Source organism: Chamaea fasciata, unplaced genomic scaffold (genome assembly GCF_029207755.1).
Source record: "Chamaea fasciata isolate MVZ Bird 193981 ecotype frontalis unplaced genomic scaffold, bChaFas1.0.hap1 SCAF_23, whole genome shotgun sequence".
NCBI classification, from domain to species: Eukaryota; Metazoa; Chordata; class Aves; order Passeriformes; family Sylviidae; genus Chamaea; species Chamaea fasciata.
In genome coordinates, this window is record NW_027094108.1 from 4,165,438 (window position 1) to 4,185,909 (window position 20,472).

The following is a 20,472-nucleotide window of genomic DNA, read 5'->3' on the forward strand; positions in this document are numbered from 1 at the left end:
AACTCTCTTCTCTCCTTCACTATTCTTCTTCCCTTTTTATTGGCCTCTGAACTGTCTAAATTGACACATCCAAAATCAACAGTGAATTTTGACCATCACTGGCCAACAGTTTGCTCAGAAGTACCAAATGCACACTAAGTCTCCATGAAACTCTTCCTGCTCAGAAGTATTTTAGGAGAAAGAACAGACCTTAATCAGCAGAAGAACCATGGAGAAACAGAATATTTATCTGAGGCCACATCCTTAAACATCCAAACAGGATGAAATCCTATGAGGCAGCTATTAAGGAGATTGCCCAGCAGAAAGGAAATTCAGCAAACCAGATTATCTCTGACAGGCTTATCCACTGGAAAAAATCATCAGAGCAGCGACAAGATAGTTTTGAGAGACAATTAATGAAAGGTAGGGGAGAGGGGAGATTGTAACAGGGTGACAAGGAGTGAAAATCCATAAAATACAGATTGTCATGGCTGATCAGACATAAGGACATTACACGACCCATCACACGTCTGCAAGAGGAAAGGGAGTCAGGATGTTCAGTGTCTGGTGTCTATGGCTTTGCCAGGGGCAGAACTGCTTTTATCCTCTTTAATACACCAATAAGAAGAATTCCCCTGCTAGTTCTGTTGACAGCCATGAACTGGATCAAAAGAGCTTCCACCAGCACCATTCCACTCCTCCTCACAGCCCAGCCCTCCCCTGCTCCTGTCCCTGGCTACGTCCCACAGCAGAAGGAACTGTCTTCTCCAAAGCATGAGCCCCGGTGTTTAAACCAATGGCAAACCTCCAACAAACTGGAAATGGGTGAGTGAATAAAACCCACTGGATGGTCTTGGACTGGAAATCTCCCCAGTGCAGGAAACCACCACTCCTTGAACAGGCCCACGATGGAAATGAAGAGCACAGAGCTATGGCTTTGCACTGCATTGCTGCTGGGATAACAGGCTTTCTCTTACAGAATTGTTTTATGTTACTTCCAACCCAGATTCCTCCGAAATCTCTGATGGTGTAAGACACAGCAGATAACCCTAAATCTGTATACCTCCCTCCCTTACCTTCAAAGCACTGCTACACCACATGCTCCTCAGCAGTGGAACCAGGCAGAAAAACAAGAAAAAAATCCCACTGAAGAAAGGATGAGGGCCCCTGGCACGAGAAAACGTCTGTGCCATCAGCTCATCCTGGTTGAGGATGGGACGAGCAGGGACACAAAGATTACAGGATTTGCCAGAGCTAATGTCACAGACAACTTTCCACTGACTTCACTAGGCTTTGGACCAAATGCATGTACAAGGAGCTGCACTCAAGAGCTATCAGGAAGCTTAATTCATTAGCATTTTTAAAGTACTTTTAGATCCTGGAGTGAAAGGCTATCAAAGTGCAAAGTCATTTTATTAGCAATAACAGTCTAAGAACAGCAAGTTGAATCCCTCAGCCTAAAGCCTTGCAGCACAAATGGGTTTATAACACCAAAATGCCACTAAGTCCTAAGAGATATTAAAACTTCCTCGTATAGGCTTTTACTAGATACTAATTTTCTAAGATTCCCTTTAACTCCACAAATTCTGATGGTAATTAGTAATATTCATGCAGCAGGATGGACCCAAACCCACCGAGGGGAAGCAGGAGGATGTAAAGGCTACTGCAGCCCTAGAAAGGCTCTCGAGTGTGTCAGCAGAGCTCACGTGCTCCGTGTGCTGTGTCAGGACCACAGGGACCCCCACAGCTCTGAATTCCTCCCATCCTCCTGGGAAGCAGAAAACGAAGCTGTCACGGGCTCTTTGCACGTGGTTCTCCACAATTGTATAGGGAATTGTACAGGGGAATGAAAGGCTCCCAGGCAGGGTGAGGGGACACACGGCAAGGAGCTGGCACGGCTGCAGGTTGGCCTTGCATGCTGATACTCTTCTTCTCCAAAATAAAATCTCAAGCCTGTGAAAACATTGGCAGCAGGCGCCGGAAGATGCACAGTGTAGTCCTCTATCATTTCACTGGTGGAATAGACTTCATCCTGTTCCCTCTGGCCCCAGATCAAGCACAGCTCCTCACAGGAATTTTCCATTATCCTGTGGCAAACACACCAGGGCAATCCGGCCGCTTAACCAACTTACACTCTGACCCCCCTCCCCAGCAGAAGCGAGGTCTTGCATAAACACAAGCCATTTCTTGTGGGATGTGCCAATTCCAGCAGCACAGCCCAAGGGAACTGGGGCTGGAATTCCCAGGCTGCCTGACAGAACTGCAGTGGGGCAATGGAGACATCATTAGTCTCCTTTGCTCCACCTCTGCCCTCCTGGCAGACCCTGCTGTCCCCCAGTCGCAGTTACTGAGCCCCTAATTTATTTCCACAGCCCAACAGACTTGAAACCAGGGGAAACATGGAAGCTCTCAGCATCCCTCTTCTGTTTCTACTTAAGTAAACCCTTTCCTTGCCCTGCTTTTCCACTACGCTGTGAGCTCATCACCAAATCCATACAACCATCACACCATTGCTCACAGCTGGCTCTCCATGTGAGAGGCACAGTGAGTGCCAAATTCACCCCTATCAGCTTGAAGGGCAGCATCTCCATGACTTCAGCTCCCATCCTCAGGCAGAGGAGCTCCGGAAACGCATGCAAACCCCACAACATCATCCATTAACACAAGTGCCCTTGAACCACCAGGGAGCAGGAACCACCCCCTGGCATCATGGGGTGGTGCAAAGGGATTTGCCCGAGGTGTGCTCACGGCACGGATAAATGCACAGAGCTTATCCTGACATTCCCTCTGCCACATTTATTTGCTCAAGAAAAATGTTCGGCATCTCCTTATCCCTGCTCATTTCCGATGTGGTTTCTGCTTTCCCCAGGGTCACAGGCAGTGACAGGCATCCCTGAGGCTTATTTGTGTTTGGAGCCATCTGCTAAAGCAGGGAGGGTGGAAGGAGTCTACAGTAAGATGGAACCACTGAAGAGCACTGTGGTTTCCTTGGTAGGGAGGACCAAGCGACTAAAAATCATTTGGTTTATTCCCTCCTCCCAGAGATCTGGTCTCAAATAATGCAATGGCTCAGCTCCAACAACATCATCTCTCCCAGCAGCACGGTTCATACTGGACATGGCAGAAGGCTGCAGCTCCAGAAACACATGCTTAATTACACTGCAGCACACCCACTGCCTCCCTCGCTCTGGTCTGCAGGAATATGGGAATACTGGGATGTTTGGACCCCCCAGACATCCACACCCAACTCCTGAGATCCTGCAGGTGCCCACTCTGTCCCCTCAGCCACCACACCCCTTCACTAATTCGTCTGCAAATGAACTAAAAAAGTCTCAATCCTGCAAACAGCTTCTGTATGAGGGAGAGACTGGAATCACTGCCAGCTCTGCAGTGGGGGGGAGAGGAGAAACCATCCCCAGCACAGGGACAGGCACACAAAGGCCACATTGTCCCACACTGCAATTAACTCCAGGCGAAAAAAAAAAGGCCAAGGCTTTCTATTTGTGAAGGGGCAAGGCTTTTCTAGGACAAACCAGCAAACGCCAGGTCCCTGCCCTGCAATGTGCAGGATATTGCTTGTGCACCCAAAAATCATTTAGGGTACAGACCCCAGTGGCACCTGGTGCTGCTGTCTGCTCAGGGAGCTGCACTTTCAGTGTATCACCCCCAGCCTACACTCACTGCCGTTTTTCTAATATGAGTTTTACAGGGGAAACAAGATCCAAAAGCTTTCAAAGCCTCTTTACAATTTGTCGGCACTTTCCTCAGGCTGGAAGGGATGAAGTTGTTGGGAATATCATGAAACAAGTGCCACATCACCTCTTTGAAACTCAAATAGCAAGAGACCACATCAAGTCTTCAAATATTAATCTGTACTTACCAACTAATCAGCACTGACAAAAATAACCCATCTAATTATCAGAACACTACCACCTAAATAATGAATTATATGCCTTATTAAAAAGTATAATAGATTAGAGGACGTGAAACAATTGCAATTAGTAAAACAAGAAACGCTGGGAAACAAAAAAAAAAACCCTACAAGTGTGATCTGAATTGTATAAATTAGTGTTCCAAAATAGCGATTGATCTCCTCCGACACATCAAACAACACGAACTTTTGAAGCCTATCAAAAACCAGTGAATGCAACTGGCCTTAAAAATGCTGAAAACTCATATGTAAGGCATTGTCTTTGCTGCTCAGAGTCGCTTTGTCCAGGACACATCCCCAGCCTGGGGAGGCTCGTTACTGGGAGTGAGCCCACGTCTGTGCATGTAATTGCTTTGTTAAGAGGAGACAGGATGGGGGACAGAGATGCTGCACAGAAAACAGCCAGGGGAACGAGGGATGCCTCCAAGCACTCCACACAGGAAGCATTATCAGTTTTCCTTTAATATCACCAGGCCCCTCGGTGCTGCACGTTAACCAGGCTCAGCCCCTGCCCTAGATAGCAGCACCAGGTGGGGAGGGAGGTGAGGGACACACTCATCAAACCTGCCCCTCACTGCTCTCGGCCCAGCTCTCCATCCCGTGTGTGCCCCCATGGACAAGGAGCATTTCCCCATCCCAGGACTGCTCAGGCCTGTGCTTTTGGTGGAACACACCCTGGTACCACGTTTGGACCTTTGCTTATCGACCCTGCCTTGGTTACCAACATAAGACACGGATCTTGGCCTCCAACCTGACAGAGGGAAGGGTTAGACGGGATATGGGAAAGGAATTCTTGGCTGTGAGGGTGGTGTGGCCCTGGCACAGCGTGCCCAGAGAAGCTGTGGCTGCCCCTGGATCCCTGGAAGTGTCCAAGGCCAGCCTGGATGGGGCTTGGAGCCACCTGGGATAGTGGAAGGTGTCCCTGCCCATGGCAGGGGGTGGAATGGGGTGAGCTTTAAGGTCCCTCCCAACCCAACCCATTCTGGGATTCTGATAATTTGCAGAGATTCTGTAACAGAACTCCACGGTCCACAAGATTCTCCAAACCCTCAACCTCCCTCTGCAGCCTGCAAACACCAAGGGGTGAATAAATTCCAAAAGTGCTGCTGGCTTCCTTTTTTTCACCAGGACTACTGCTGTTCCATCCTCTGCATTATTTACCTTTCGAAGGCTTTAATGCTTGCTGCAGTCCTGACACCACTCAGCTGCAAGCACACTCCTAATTGTACCCCAAGGTATAGCACACAAGAAAAAAATGTAGCACAAAAAGAAACAAAAAAACAAAGCTTTAGAGAAAAAAAATCCTAAATTGTTGTTACAAAATATTTTTAACTAAATAAAAGAAATCCCAAACTCTACATGTCTTTGATATGGTAAAACAGCACCTGAACAAAGGTCATTGATCTTTAAAATACCATCCTCCTTCCAACCCAGAAAAATGATGATGAAATTCTTCAGTTTAAAACAGCCTTTTAATAACTTGAGTGCTGTTCATGTGGACTAGAGGTTATGACAAGGACAGAGTAACTCACTTCCTGCTCAAAATTAATTTTATTTAGCTCAGCCCTCAATAACTAATGGCATTCCTTGTAAACACATTCCCAAATCTTTCCCTCCAATAACCTGCAGCAACTTAAGTGAAGAAAAAGAGGCTTTTGGTTTAACTGTCCCTTGTGGTGGTCAATACACTGTAATTCACAGCTGGGTTTACAGCATTTTTCTCCTCACAGGTGATCAACAGGTACCTTTATTAAAATAAAGCATTCTTTATTTAATGTTCTAGCTTACTCCACCTTTCAAAAGAGGTTCTCCCTCAAAAGAGTGTGTTAACAATTCACACTAAAATATTTTTCATCTGAGCTCACTTTGAAGGGAGAGTTTCAGCTGGAGACAATTAGGAAGGTCAGGAATACAACCCAAAGAGCAGAGGGGAGGGGATGATGCATGGGCAGGGGCCAAGACCCATTAATTTAACTCTGAGCATGTGGCTGCTCACACCAAAGCCTGGAACTGGTGGGGCACTTCGAATCTCATGTAGGAATGCTTGGATGTGTAGATCCTTCCAGAGAACAGAGTGTCAGCCTTTAATTCAGGCATTTTGCTCTATATTAGAGAATAAGCATTTTCAATCCAAGCTGAAAACGAACAACTTCTTGCCTGCTTGCAGCTCTACCACTGTGTCAATGCATGGGAAAGAGAAAAGGACTGGAGGAGAAGTTAACTCCAACCCAAGGTGAAGCCAAGTGGTTTGTTTTCATTACTGAAACCCACAGAAAAGAAATGCAAAACACCAAACAGCCCAAAGCCAACGGTGAAATTCACATTCACTCGGAGGATTTTCTGAGGGTAAATGTTTGTTTTTATCCCAGTGCACTTAGGTCAGCTTGAATTTATGTTAATGCCATCCACAGAGCAGTGCCAAAATACTCAGTGCCTGACAACCTGTAAGTTAAGGGTTTTTTAATAACTATTAATTTGTCCTGAACGTAACCACCCAGCACTGTCCCTTTCCCACTGCACACCGGGGTAAAGTCTGCAGCACTAACACTGATTTTGGCCACAATCTCTGGAGACTGAAGACAACCCAACACCCTCATTTATTCTAAGAATTATTTTCTCACTAAATTCCCAATTTTTGCCAGCTACCACGAGCACAGTGACATTTGCTTCCCAGCTTGCCTTGCCTACCTTTCTGACCTAAATCACTGTCCTGCCCAATGTTTGCAACGCCAAGTTCGTCACCAGTTGTGAATTTAATTAATGTGTTGTTCCTGCCTTCAACCAGATCATTAATGGAGTTGATAAATCAAACGTGCCATTGTACTCCATAACAGTGGATTTGTGATATTCCCCAGAGGTCAGAGGACACGCAAACTGAGGGATGAAATTCACTGAGACATAAATCTGTGACAGTCGGATACAATCATACTCCAGTGATGTGAGCATTATGCAAGAGAACTTTGTATCTGGCCTCTTCCACAGAAATGCCACAAGACCAACACAGAAAAACAAAAACTGGCTGACAGTCCATTTCATACACTGGTTCTCATTCTCCTTTCATTTGTGCTGCCAGGTCAGTAATGTTTACTTTTGTTTCATCAGAGCTTGGGTAGAAAAATACCAGAAGGGCAGCATTTTTATTGATTTAAATGAAGAATGGAGATTAAAATAGGGAATGCTCTGTTTGTTGTCCTTGCGACTGTTTGGGATCTTTTGCCCCCTCTTAGGGAATTGGCTGGATGGGGTTTGGAGCAACCTGGTCTAGTGGAAGGTGTGTCCCCGCCCACAGCAGGGGATTGGAATTGGATGATTTTTAAGGTGCCTTAAAAGCCCAACCAATCTCTGAGTCTAGGGTTGAGCTGGTCCCTATGTGCTTACCCAATGCACATCACACACAGCCCCAGCATCAATAAAATCATTAACAAAAGAAAAGTATCATGAAGTTGTGATGAAAATAAGGCAACAAACGGCAACCAGCCTGTCCAAACCAGCCCCACCACAGTGAGCCTCAGTGTCCACCACACATGTCCAGCATGGACACCTGTGACCTGAGCACCCATCTATGGTCCAGCAGACCCCTCAGCTACCTGGTGCATAAGGTTCTGCACAAGTAGAAGCTATCAGAAAGCATCTTAAAAAGTAATAAACAAATTAAAACAACAAACCTCGTCCCCCCGCAATCTCGTGGCTTGACCTTTATTTGTGCCTTTCTCTCATGATTGTGCTGGGCAGCCCCTGGCTAAGAAGGTGCTGCCTCTGAGAGCAGCAGCGGTGTGCAAGGTTCCCATGGTGAGCTGATTGAAATGCTAATGAACAGGGCAAGGCTGGGTTCATACATCAGACAGCACTCACCTCCTCACTGCCTTCACCTGGAGGACCTCAAAGATCAGGGTTCTGGATGTAGGTCACAACCCCAAAACCCCGAGAAGGTCGCATGGGATGCTCCGGGAGACCAAGACTTGGCAGAAGGGGCTCCCTGAGCGTGTCAGGGAGGGGCACTGAGCAATGAGCAGCGCTGGGAACACCCTTAAGGAACCAACCCCGCTTTGCAGGCACCTCCAGATGCGATTTGACGCAAGCACGGCAGGGCAGCCTTTCCCAAACACAGCCGTAGCTACACCCAAGTGGCGATGCAGCCAGCGGCGGAGATCAAGGTGATGGGTGGGATCATCCCGCCCGCTGCCCGGGCTCAGCTACACCCGGTGGGGAGAGAGCAGCACCCCGTGGGTCCTGTGCATCTCCTCTGCGATGTCTGAGGCGTTCGGGGAGCAATGCCCCGGGGAGGAGCCGGTCCCTCCCCGTGCCCGCACCGACCGGCCCGGACGGGCCCCGCAGCCGCCCCGGGGCTCGGCTCCGGCGTGACGAGTCTCGCCGCGGGAGCCCTGCCAAGCTTCGAGGGCTTCGCAATTAACTTTCACAACAAACCAAAAGCCTCAAGAGCTTTTAATCTCCCGAGTAAGTAGGAGATGTGGGTCCCCGCCAAGGCTTTTGTGCCCTGGTGTATCGGCGAGGCGCTGATAAGGACCTTGGTGCTTTGTGTCTGTCTGAGCACAGCCACAGCTCCCGGTTATCCACCGTCACTTCCACAGCAGGAGAGCAGGGAAAGGCACGGGGGTAGCTGTGTAACAGGTTAGAACACTGGGAACGCTCGCCTGGCACTGCAGCCTTTGTGCAAATAAGCTTGAAAGAAATGCTGAAGAACAAGGATTAAGATTCATGCACAGGTGCCATCCTCTGCAAAAATCTGGTTGTGCTGTTCTCTATCATAAAAAAAACCCCCCAAACCTAAAACTATAAAATACGTGTATACATTCAAGATTTCATCACAAAGCAGTTGATCTTCCCTGCCAGCCATCAGTTACAAGAGGTGAAATAACTACCAAAACAAGCCCGGGCTTGCCTGAATAAACAGGCAGGAAGGAAATTGCTGTGTGCAGATCCCAGCCCGGCAGGATCCTCATCAGGATTCTCTGCTGGCAGCAGCACTTGTCACACAGACAGACACCGTGCTCGTGCCTGCGGAGTTCAGCGCCTGACCAGCACCTCATCGTGATAATACTTTTAATAACACCCAGAACAGCTCTCCTGTGAGTAACGCGACTCTCCCGCACGCCCTTCATCTCCCCGGGGAACCCAGATGCTGCTGCAGCAGCACACGAGCACACACGTTGGCCTCAGCTTTACCCAGAAGTATTTTGGGCAAAATTCAGAAAGAATTGGTTGTAATATACAAGACAATAATTTGGCATCCTCCTTGGTTCACTCCGAGCCTCAGCCATAGCATCTGTGGTAACCTATGCCTCCTCTTCCCACCCTTGTTCGCTGGCAGACTGGAATAAAGAGAAACCTCCATGTTTTTATCTGTATTCAAAGTTTATTTTCATTACCATTTTTTAAACTCATTTTCAACAATGAAAACATTTTGGTGTTATTAATTGCCAAGTTAATCCTGCTTTCCTAATGACATGTACACAGATTTCCATGAGATCAGAGCAGCTCTGCTAATCAGGGATAAACCCAGTGTACTAAAGAGGGTTATACTCTTACATTAGTCTTTCTTTTTGTTCTAATTAATGGTATTACCCTCTAAACCATGCACATGCACTTAAAGAAAGTTAAGATATGCTGAAAAAGTGCTGCAAAGGAACCAGAGTAAATTTAATACCTTCCCACTAGTTACCTCCAGCACCACATCCATCTACTTGAAGCCAACAATATCCATCTCTCTTCTTACTCAAGATACTTGGTTTGATAAGTGGCTCTGGCCATTGACATAAAAAAGCATGAGCAAAATTATCTTCAGAGCATCACTTCATTTTTCTGCTTCCCCTCTCCTCACCAGATTGCCTCACAAGGATATCAACACTCATTTGCTCATTCAAGTCCAGGAAAGATGAAAAACATCGCTGCAGAATAAGCTTGTACTTACATCGGCAGAAACAACCAAAAATGAATTAGCAAATGAGAGCTACCTCACAAAAACTGCAGTTCAGCAAAATATCCCCCAATTTGGAGTCTTTATGCACAGCTGCAACTAAAAGGAAGCAGAATAAATCACAGCAAGTCTTCAAGGCCTGGATAATTTTCCTTCATTGAGAGAATCGAAAAGCTCAGCTGCTCCCAGCTCAGAACACACTAGAGGATCCAACACCAGCAGTTTTGAAAGTATCTGGGTGACTTCCAGCACCCAGCTGAGGTGACACTGGGCAGGTTTTTGCAGCAGGAATCCCAACCCAACAGCCAAAGTCCCTTATTTGTGTCTTGACAGGGGACAGGTCCCTGCAGCCACACAGGGGCCTCTCCAGCCTCACAGGCTTGACGCACTGCAAAGAACTGCATGAGGCATGTTCTCACAGGTGTCTCACACCAAATTCTCTTAATCCTATCCCTGAGCCACCTCCTGGTGTAAAGATGGTGCCAAAGGGTGGAAACAACCCTTCAAAATTATAGGAACCTTGGCAGCAGCACCAAATCCCAGGTGCCCAGGAACCAGGTGTACCAGCAGGTTGATAAGGGCCCTAAAATAGGCACAGCCCTGCAAATCTACATCTCAAGGGTGTAAATACTGGTTTTACTGCTCCCAAGGGTCTCATAAAGGGTCTCACCATGAAGGATTTACTTGATTTCTCCCTGAACAATATTCCAGTCCACTGGGAAATGCAGCCATGTAAAGCCAGGTTTGACTGATCACGATGAGGTCAAAGGCACCTGTGCTGACATCACAGTATGGACAGGCTGTCACTGAGAGCCCAGCCAGCTCTGCTCCTCTGATATTATCTGCATCGTTTATCTGCCAACAAGCACAGTTAATGCTTATCTGAATATGGGGTTTTAGTCCTGCAGAGTGGTCATTACCACGGTATTGTCACGCTAATTAACAGGTAGAGCTCTCACGGCGTTTTTATGCGTGTTTCCCCAACCAAAATAAAACAAATATAATTGTAATCATACATCCAGATTTTGCATGAGGCTATTTCCAGGATGTACAGTCAGCCTGGTCCACAGCAATCCAACCCTGGCAGCAGAGGAAGCACTTCAGTCCACAAACCACAACAGCACCAAAAAAAACCCCTAGCCCAAGATAATACAGCTCCATTTAAATTGGAAAAAAAAAAATCTTTAAGGAACCTACAAGGTATTCAAACCTCTTTACTAAAGTGCTTTCCATTAAACCCTGCCACACGTGAAATGCTGAATCAAAGATGTTCAGTAAATGTGCCTGTCAGAGGAATTACGCCCAAAATCAAACTGGTCCCTAATGAGTGCACTCAGAAATGACAGCGATAAGCAGGGCACAGGAGATGTGTTAAATTACATCATTTACCAAAATACCCTGGAAATTATGCATGTCCAAGGAGGAAAAGCACATAAAAAGGACCTCTGCAAAGGTGGCAGAATGCAAAGTGCTTTTTTTTGAAGGTTTGCCCTGCCTGAAAGGAACAGCAGATTGTTCTCAGTGCCACACTCAGAGCACCTGTGGCAGCTGTCCAGGGCCACAGGCTCATCCTGGGAGCCACAACCACTGCAGAACTTTGCACAACTCCAGCAAGACTCGAGGAGCTTGTGAGCAACTTCTGGGAGTGTGAGCGAGTCCCAGAGCTGGAGCGAAGCCAGGCAATGACAAGGGCATGAGAACATGGGCAAGCAGGGCAAGGTGGCAGCTCATAAGCCCTGTTCCAGCACGCCCTGTTCACCCCGTTCTCTCCCTTTGATGCCTGTGCACTCAGCAGCTCCTAAACCGGGGCAGACAGCGCTGGGCAGTGAGCTGGGGACATGCCCACAAGGGCACCAGCTGGTGACAATCCACTCAGCTCCTCTGCTACCAAGCCCAGTTCTGCCTCACCCAGCAGCTGCAACAACCCACCAAAAGCATCCGTGCACAGCAGCAGCAGCACACCAGGGCCTTGCAGGAATCCATCCCGAAGCCAACACAACTGCCTGGGTACCTTCCAGTTAATAAATCTTGAAAAGTCTTTGCTTATATTACAACGTGCTAGCCCAAACCAGAACTTTTTGATATTAAATACAGCTTTTTCACTAAATAGGTGGCCTTCCTGTGGTTTCTCTATGAGCTTTATATTTTTAAAGCAGGTTTTTTTTTCCCCCCCAGAGGAGCTGCATAGCTTTGGCCTCACCACCTCCCTCTGCTTTTCATGGAAATTTAAGAACCCCATTAATCAGCCCTCTCACCCTGAGCTGTCAGTTCTGGACCTCTCCTGACCACGAAAGGAGATCATGCAGGAAACTAAAGCTCATTTGAGCAAACCCTGTGTGGCTTTAAAACAAGCTCCCTTCCCAAGGATGACAAAAACGATCTTTGCAGATTCAATTACACGATGCAAATGTGGTGGGGAGCACACCGCGTCTGCACCTGAAATGGTTCCCTCGCTCCTGCCTGAGCCATCACTTCGGCAGGAAAAAAAAAATGACAAATTTGGGCAAAGCCATTTAGCAGGTCTGGATAGACTATAGGGGATATAAAAGGTCAAGGAATTAATGTTAAGAATCTGCAGTGGATAAAACAACAGGTTTTGCTGGAGCAGATAATGCAATAATTGACGAACATAAAAGCAAATAATTGGGTGCATTTAAGGCTAGAACAAACAATGATGAACACACAGAGAGAGAATATTTTACCCTCACGGGATGAGGAATCTGTTTTCTGAATCTGCTGCTGTTACACAAAATCACACAAAAACGTTGTGCAGCTTCAAGGGAGAATCAAAAGCCCAACAAGTAACTCTGAACGAGGCTTTGCTCATCGTCACACCCTTGTTGAGGAGTGAAACACTGCCGAGGGACAGGGCTCCAAGAAGCAAACAGATCCCCCAAGGGTCTCCTCTGGCAGCCCTGCCTGTGCCCTCCTGCCTTCCACATCACAGGGCAGCTGCTCGTCAAAATGCAGCTGCATTTGGAGATTTTCCTACTGAAAATCTCAGTATGGTCCACTAGAACCTTTCCAGCAGTCCTCCAGGTTTTCTTCTAACGTTATTTTTCCCCTCCTGCAGCTTAAGAGAGCGTCTAGACTATCTAAATCTTTAGCATCAAAAGCAAGTTCTTTAAATCTATTCCTCAAATCAATTTGCTTTGCTTTCCACCCCTAATAAAGCAAATCTCCCTGGAAAACAGGCAAACACTTCCCGTGCTTGTGCGCCTGCAGCAAATTTTGACCCACAACCGTATCTTACAACAATTGGAAATATCCTGAAAAAAACCCATTTTATGATGGGAGGGCAGAGACCACTCCAACCAACCAAGGAACAAAAGCAGAACCTTACAAATACCTTTTAACTCATCCCTAAAGATTATGGGATACTCTTGTGCACACCTGAAAAAGCAGATGAGGCCAAAACTAAGCATTTTGGGATATTCTGCTCATAACAGAGAGCAAGGAGGCTGTTACTGGGCAATTAGCCATGGCATGACTGCTGCCCAGTCCCAGTACTGGGATCCACACTCAGCTGATGATGGCCAACAGTAATCCCATGCACTTTTCCCAGTTAATTTCCAAGGAGGATGATGGACAGTTTAGTTAAAAGCAACAGGCTGGAGCAGAGTGGGTGCACTGCCAGCCTTCATCATCTCTGTGCCTTGCACACTCACAGGCACTCACCCCTGGAAAACTCTCCAGCTGTACAGTGACTGAGGGAACAGTTAGCAAGTTCATGTTCTGGCTGAAATAAAAGAGTAATCAGAGTCCACTTCTCCAATTGCCATGATTTGATAAGAATTAAAAGGCAAAGGAAGCTCAAAAGATTCAAGTCTCAGGTTCTCAGTTTCAAACATGGTCAATGGCCTCAATCTGCTGGAGCAGAGGTACAAGCTCTGTTTTGCCTTCCTTATAAAAAACTACTTCCCAGCCACATCAGCTCTCCAGGTTTGATTGCTGCTGCAAAAGAGAGTCAGAGAAAAACCTGCAGATAGGCATCAGGACACCGTTGTGCTCCCTTACTCTCTTTACATCCCACATATTCACACCAAACAACAATTTCCCCCACCTCCAATACTCACTACTTTCTGCACAAGGGCGATTTAACTCTCCACCCACACGTTCTGTGAGAGAGGTGATGATGGAGAGGTTTGGGATTCTCCTCCCAGATGCCACTCAGCAAAGTGAGACAACAAAGGAGAGATGGCACGGGACAGCAACAGGAAAGGCTGTGACACATCAGCTCCCTGTCAGATAAAGCCAAAGGTTCAGTTCCCAGATACAGCCTCTAAAACCTGTGAAATCTTCATTTAGAGGAAGAAGTGGCATGAAAATATGTGTGTGAGTCAGAATGACTCTGTAAGGACCAAGAAGGATGAGAAATGGATTTACAGATGCCCTCAGAAGAGATGCTCCTTCCAGAAGAAACATTTGCAGAAGCAATGAGGGACAAGGATGATTCTCCATGACTGGGATGAGCCCAGACCTGGACCACATGACAGCAGAGCATCACTCAGTCCCCCTTCTGTCTTCAAAGTAAGGGTGATCCTCTCCCAAACTCTGAGTCTATTGGGTGCCCACAGGACATCCAAGATGCCACCACACTCCCCTTCACCTTTCTCTAGGCATCTCTGCTCCTTTCCCATCATCCAAGTGATCTGAAAGCAAATTCTAGCCTCTTGTACTTAAAATCAGTGGCTGACCATGTATCTGAAAAGCAACAGCAAAAGAGCTTTCTCCATTTCTCTGTGCAAACACGGCCCTGCCCACCGCAGCTCTCCCACCAAGCTAGTGTCAGAAATCCTCATGACAAAACCCCATTTTCTCGCTAATTGCTCTGTGCAAAAACATTTCTCTGCTGCAGCTCATCTTCTGCACTCCAAGGCAGAGGTCTTTGCAGTTCAGCAGTTTTTAGACACCGACGCATCACTTTATCAAGCCCAGCTGAAAACCAGAAACGTGACCCAAAAGCCACCCGCACCGAGTCCGGGTGTGAACAGCCGGCCTGCATCACCTGTGGTCAGCTCTGTCGCCACCCCAGAGGCTCCTTGCAGGGATTTGGGGAAGGACAGCACTAACAAGATTGGGGAATCAGCAGTTTATCAGATTATGGAAGCTAGAGCTGGACTGAGGGGTATTGGGATGTCCCTGGGAGTCACGGCCTCCAGCCAGTGTCACACTCAATCATGATCAATTCCTTTGACAAGCTGTTCTGCAGAGATGCAGGGTCCGCATGGAGAGCCTCTGCTATCTGCAGTCCCCTCAGATCACAGCCCAGCCCCACCACTCAACCTCAGCCTCTTGTTCTGGGGAGACACCTCCAAACCCTCACCATCACACCTCCAGGCCTCCAATTACTCACCTGGGCTGTGGGTGCAGAAGGAAAACCTCGGGAAGAGATTTTCCTCACCTTTACAACTCCTGCAGAGAAACTGACTACAGAAAAGGCTTCAAAGCTTTCAAAAGCAGTTATTCCACTTCCATATTCTGGTGAGACTGCTTCTTGTTCCTTAAAAAAAAAGCTAAACCCATCCCACCTCCTGCTACCACAGGACACATTTCCAGACACCAAAATAACCTAGCTGGAGGTTCCACAAAATCCACCTCAATACCCAAAAACATCACCCACAAAGACTCAAGTGAAACAACACAGAAATGAAAATCAGGAAGAGATTGCAAAGCAACATGAAGCAACCCCCTGAGCCTTCAGCATCCCCATGGGTGAGGATGTATCTTGAAAAATGAGGCCTCTGGGTGACTGATTCCCCAGGGTTTTCTGTGCCCTGCTCGGCACGCTGCAGCACGAGCACGGGGTTCTGCAGATGCTGTGTCAGGACCAGAGCGCTGATCTCACGCTTTGCTGGCAATGAGGAATTGTGAGGATTGAATTTTAACAAGCTGGAGACTGAAGTTTTTCTCTACATCGTGCTGGTGCTCAGTGCCTGGTGTACAGTGATGTACTTGAAGTGCTGAGAGGAGCAGGGACCACTCAAGGAAAGGTGTTTGCACCCCAGGGCTGGGCCAGGAGCCCCTGCCCAAGGCTGTAAAGCCTCTTTTGGCATCTCAGAGAGTTCCATATTCAGTCCCAGGGGCAGAGAACACCAAGTCCCCTGATGTATCTGGAGAAAAAAGAATAAGTAATGAGAGGACAGACCGTCCTCTTGGATGACACCCAGCCCCAACAGTAATTATCTGAGAGTGCCTGAACACAACCCACAAAATCACACTTAATCTTCCCCAACTTTAGGCTGGGACTTATTTCTACATCCCTCTTCCCACCTGCAAATCTAACACCATCTGCATGGTTATACTTCAGACCGGTGAGTCAAAAGCTCTGGATTAAGTCCTTCAACTTCAGTTTACTTGAGCTTACTCATCCTTAGGAGCTTCATTATAACTCCCTTGGACAAAGCCTAAAGCAATAATAATCTAAATATTATGCTAACAATGCCAGATGAGGCTTTTGAATAGGAAAGCCCCAGAAAAGATTTAAACTGACATCTTCAAAGACTAAGATGTAGCAGGGATCTGGAGTGTTATCAGCAGCCAGTTCCCTGTGTCTAAAGCAACCATGGGAACATTGCTAAGCACAGATTTATTTCCCAGCGCAGGCAATTGTTTTAGAGCATGAAACTAGTTGCTCCCTGAACTACGCAGGACAAAGGGAAACAAAGTAGGAAATTATTAGAAAGTATAATAGTACAGCAAGACCTTGATTTCGTGATAAGCATGGTACAAAAATGCTCCCGATACCCGACTGGGCAGCAGTATCCAAATTCCTCGGGCTTCTTTACAGTATCAGCTCTCCAGCTCTGGAAGAACAAATAGCAGGGAAGATTTCTGAAGAGATGAAAATGGTACATTTTCAACAGCCTGAGATGATTACTCACAAAATAGCAACAGCACAGAGGTAACTGATTGCCTCCTGGGCAAAAGTCAAAGTCTTTGCATTGTAGCTATGAAAGGATACTGAGATCAAAGGGAAAAAGAGAAAACTCTATTTTAGGCTGTCATGAGCAGAAAGGTCCTCCTGGCCCCTTGGCATCACCACGTACCAAGATACAACTGAAATCTTTCTTACGCTGCATGTGCCTGAGATAACTGCACAGCAAGGAGCAACCCTTCCTTCCAGGAGCAGGGCGCAGCTTCTGCCCCATCCCCAGCTGAACGCCACCAATCCTCACTGCGGCGGGGCAGGACGTGGTGATCGCAGCGTGCCACCGCCACTCTGAGATCAGAAATGAGAAAAGCCAAACGCCGAGCGAGGTGTTATTAATAACACTTAGCAATTGATTGCACGTTACATCTTCAAGCACTTTACCAACATTAATTAATTAAGGTGTTTTCCATTTAATGTGGGAAGGAGACTAAAGCAAAAACACGAGGCTGAACGGACCAAACGCCTGATGCAGCATGGCAAGTCATCACCAGACTTCAGATTTACACACAGATATTGCTTTTAACCAAACTACTGAAAATACGGGTGTAGGTTGGGCAAAGCCATGAAGCCAAAAGCCCAGTGGCACAGCCAGCATGGACAGGGGCCACAGCTAAGCATGGACCTCTGCAGCCATGCTCTGTTGCATCCCCCCCTCATCACCAGCATCCCACCCCAGACCACTGGGCACATCTCCCGCTCACAATCAATTTAAGCAATACTAATTCAAACAAGGATTCCAACACGAGGGTGCTGACACATGGCTGCAGAGATGTTACCGAGCGCTGCCTGTAATTGCTGTGCTAAGAGCTGGGGACACGAAGTATTGATTTCCACCCTGATCTGCATCCAAGTTTAGACAGAGGCTGCAGCCAAAATACTTCTCCCAGCAAACTCACCGGTTAAAAGAGACTGTCAGGGCTGAGAGGTTTGAATGATTAACACTCACGCTAAGGGCTGGAAAAATGTGCAAGTTCCAGTCCTGCCTACCTACGCACACCCACCATCCTGCTCTCCCTCTCAGCAGAATTCTTCCAGTTTTGATTAAAATTATGGAAAAGGGGCCCTCAAAACATACCTTGCCATGGCAAAAATAGCACATGGTAGTGGAGAAAAGTTTCAGAGTGCCAAAAAGGGGCAGAGTTATTACCTCCAGCTGTCTCAAGCTGCACCATAATTACGCAAATAACACATCTGACAAGCTCAGTATTAATTACTGATTGAGCATGGCACAGAGACACACATTCACCTCCTTCCACACAACTTGGGACTGACCTGGAACAGCTGCCTGCAGCACTGTGATCATGAGCTTCTTCCCTCCACACAGAAGGAATTCTCCCCTGTGAGGGTGGTGAGGCCCTGGCAAAGACTTCCCAGAGAAGCTGTGACTGCCCCATGACCCCTGGAAGTGTCCAAGGCCAGGCTGGACAGGGATTGGAGCACGCTGGGATAGTGGAAAATGTCTCTGCCTGTGGCAGAGGGTTGGAACTGGATGACCTTTAAAGCCCCTTCCAAGCCAAACCAGCCCGGGATTCTATAAGCAAAGGGACCTGATGATTCCACCACGTGCTTTTCCTCCTGGACCAAAGCAGACCCCACCACGCATCCACCTGCCCCCCCCAAATCTGCACTTGCAGGCTGCCACCCCATTCCCCATCCTCCTGCCTGCCTTTAATATATTTGCATAAATCAAACAGCTTGGCAGCCCTCCTACTTAGGAGACACACAACAGCAGAGCTATTCAGAGATTCTTGTTTTCACCCCATCATTCTGAACGTCGTCTCTGAATCCTTGAGGAAAAGCATACGGCTCACTATAGATATCTTGGGCCTGTCTACACAAACACAGAGTGATGTAGGAGAGCATTTATGGCAGCATATAAACAATAGTACCAAACTTTGGAAGGAAACACAAAGCAGAGTGAATCTACTTGGTGGGTTTTGCAGAGATCACATACTCTCCCCCCTTTTCCTTCCTAAGCATGACAGACAAAACACTCTTTAGATACAATTTTACACTTAAATGATTTGCTTCTCTTACAACACCAGCAGCACAGGGCTGGATAGATCACAGTTTTAATAACAGCTTATTAAAATCATGGGGAAAGACAAAGACTCATGAACAGCCACAAGGCCATGCAGTCACACCTTACTGCAGAAGCGTCCCTTCTCCTGACTCCTAGTCATCAGCAGGCTGAGCCAAATTTCCCAGCTTAGAGAGTGGGAAGGTGGACCAAACCCTCCAGCAACTTCAGCAGTCGCCGCAGGTACCACTCTCCCACCCAGCTGAGGGTGGGGCCACTCCTGTCCCCCCCTCACAGGGACCCCACAACTCCAAAGCAATCAGAGTTATTAAGCAGAAACACGCAGGCTTTGGGGAACACAGCGCATTTCTTTAGCACCTTTACAGGGCACCAACTGTTTTCCAGCGTGCTGATAGTAAAGGAACACAAAGAGGAGTTTTTTCATCACTCAACAGATTAGAAAACCTCAGAGGAAAACCAAAAAAAAAAACCAAAAAAACCCAAACCCTAACCTCAGAGAACACACCCCTCTGTCCCTTGCCAGGACATGCTGCAGAAATGTGCATCTCCCCAGAAGTGTCCTGGAGAGGAAACAAAACCAGACACTGAACACACACACAGAAATCAGTGTGAGCATGAGCAGCTGAAGGGTTTTACCTGCTTTCCTGGCTGGAAGCCTGCATTTCCACATGCATGCCCTGTACAGCGTGTCACCATCTGCATTCCTGATGCCCCTGCTCCACAGGAGAGGATGGAGGCTGGCATGCTCCTTCTGCCCTTTCAGCAGATTTTTATAAAAGCAAGAGCCTCGGTGGGCTGCCTGTGGTGTAGAGGAGAGGGTGGCTGAGATTATCCCAACAGGCTCCTCTGCACAGCATTTCAGAAAATCCCTGGCCACACAGGTAACTTTCACTTCCTACATCCCCACAGCAACCAGGAAGCTCAGCTGAGAAAGTGGAATCCACACCCCACACCCCCACTACCAAAACAGTGAAATACAAGCTGGATGGAATAAAACCACTAATTAACCCCTCTAGATCAGTTGGCCATGAACACCACCACACCGGCGATGCAATCGCATCAGTTCCAGCAATGGCAGGGGGTGTTGAAACAAGATGATCTTCACGATCCTTAACAACCCAAAGTGTTCTACGATTCTGTAATTCCATGATTACATCCTGCCGGCAGCACCTATGCCCCGCCAAACGCCACGCTAGCTTTCAAAAGCTACACCAAAATGCTACTGTTATTTAAAAGAGCGCCGAACCACCCTAAGAAGAGATACAGTAAATAAGTAACCAGTAAATAACAGCTACTGACGTTTTTATCACACAAGTGTAAATTCAGTTATCGGGAAAGGGGAGGGCTCGCACTATTTCTGTTCTGACACCAAGGCTGCTCGGGGTAAATTGTCATGCAAGCCTGTAATTATTTGGGAAACATAAACGCTCAAACACAAAAGCATTCAAATACAAACGTATCAGTGATGGCAACACACTTTAATTAGCAGGAAACTGAATTTCAGCCTGGCGCGAGCAACCACGAGTACTACGGGAGCGATTCGGGCTCAGTTCCTTAACCTTCACACAAAGTCTCTTCCCGCTCCCCCCGCACCCCGTTTTCCACGCCCGGCCCCGAGGAACGGAGACAACTTTTTCAGGGATGGGGGTGCA

The 20,472-nt window shown here is 47.4% G+C and overlaps 1 protein-coding gene across 3 annotated transcripts in view; it reads right to left on the reverse strand.

Annotated features, from left to right (window-relative positions):
• The window catches only part of KAZN (kazrin, periplakin interacting protein), a 152,461-nt gene that overhangs the window by 64,395 nt on the left and 67,594 nt on the right, over positions 1–20,472 (reverse strand). The window contains exon 1 of one of the 3 annotated variants that reach the window (XM_066203203.1): positions 19,457–19,520. The exons of the other annotated variants lie outside the window; for them this stretch is intronic. Within the exon in view, the coding sequence (XP_066059300.1) occupies positions 19,457–19,490 (34 nt within the window). The 5' untranslated portion in view covers positions 19,491–19,520. Of the gene's footprint in view, positions 1–19,456; positions 19,521–20,472 lie in introns of those variants that run through there. 3 annotated transcript variants of the gene reach the window in all.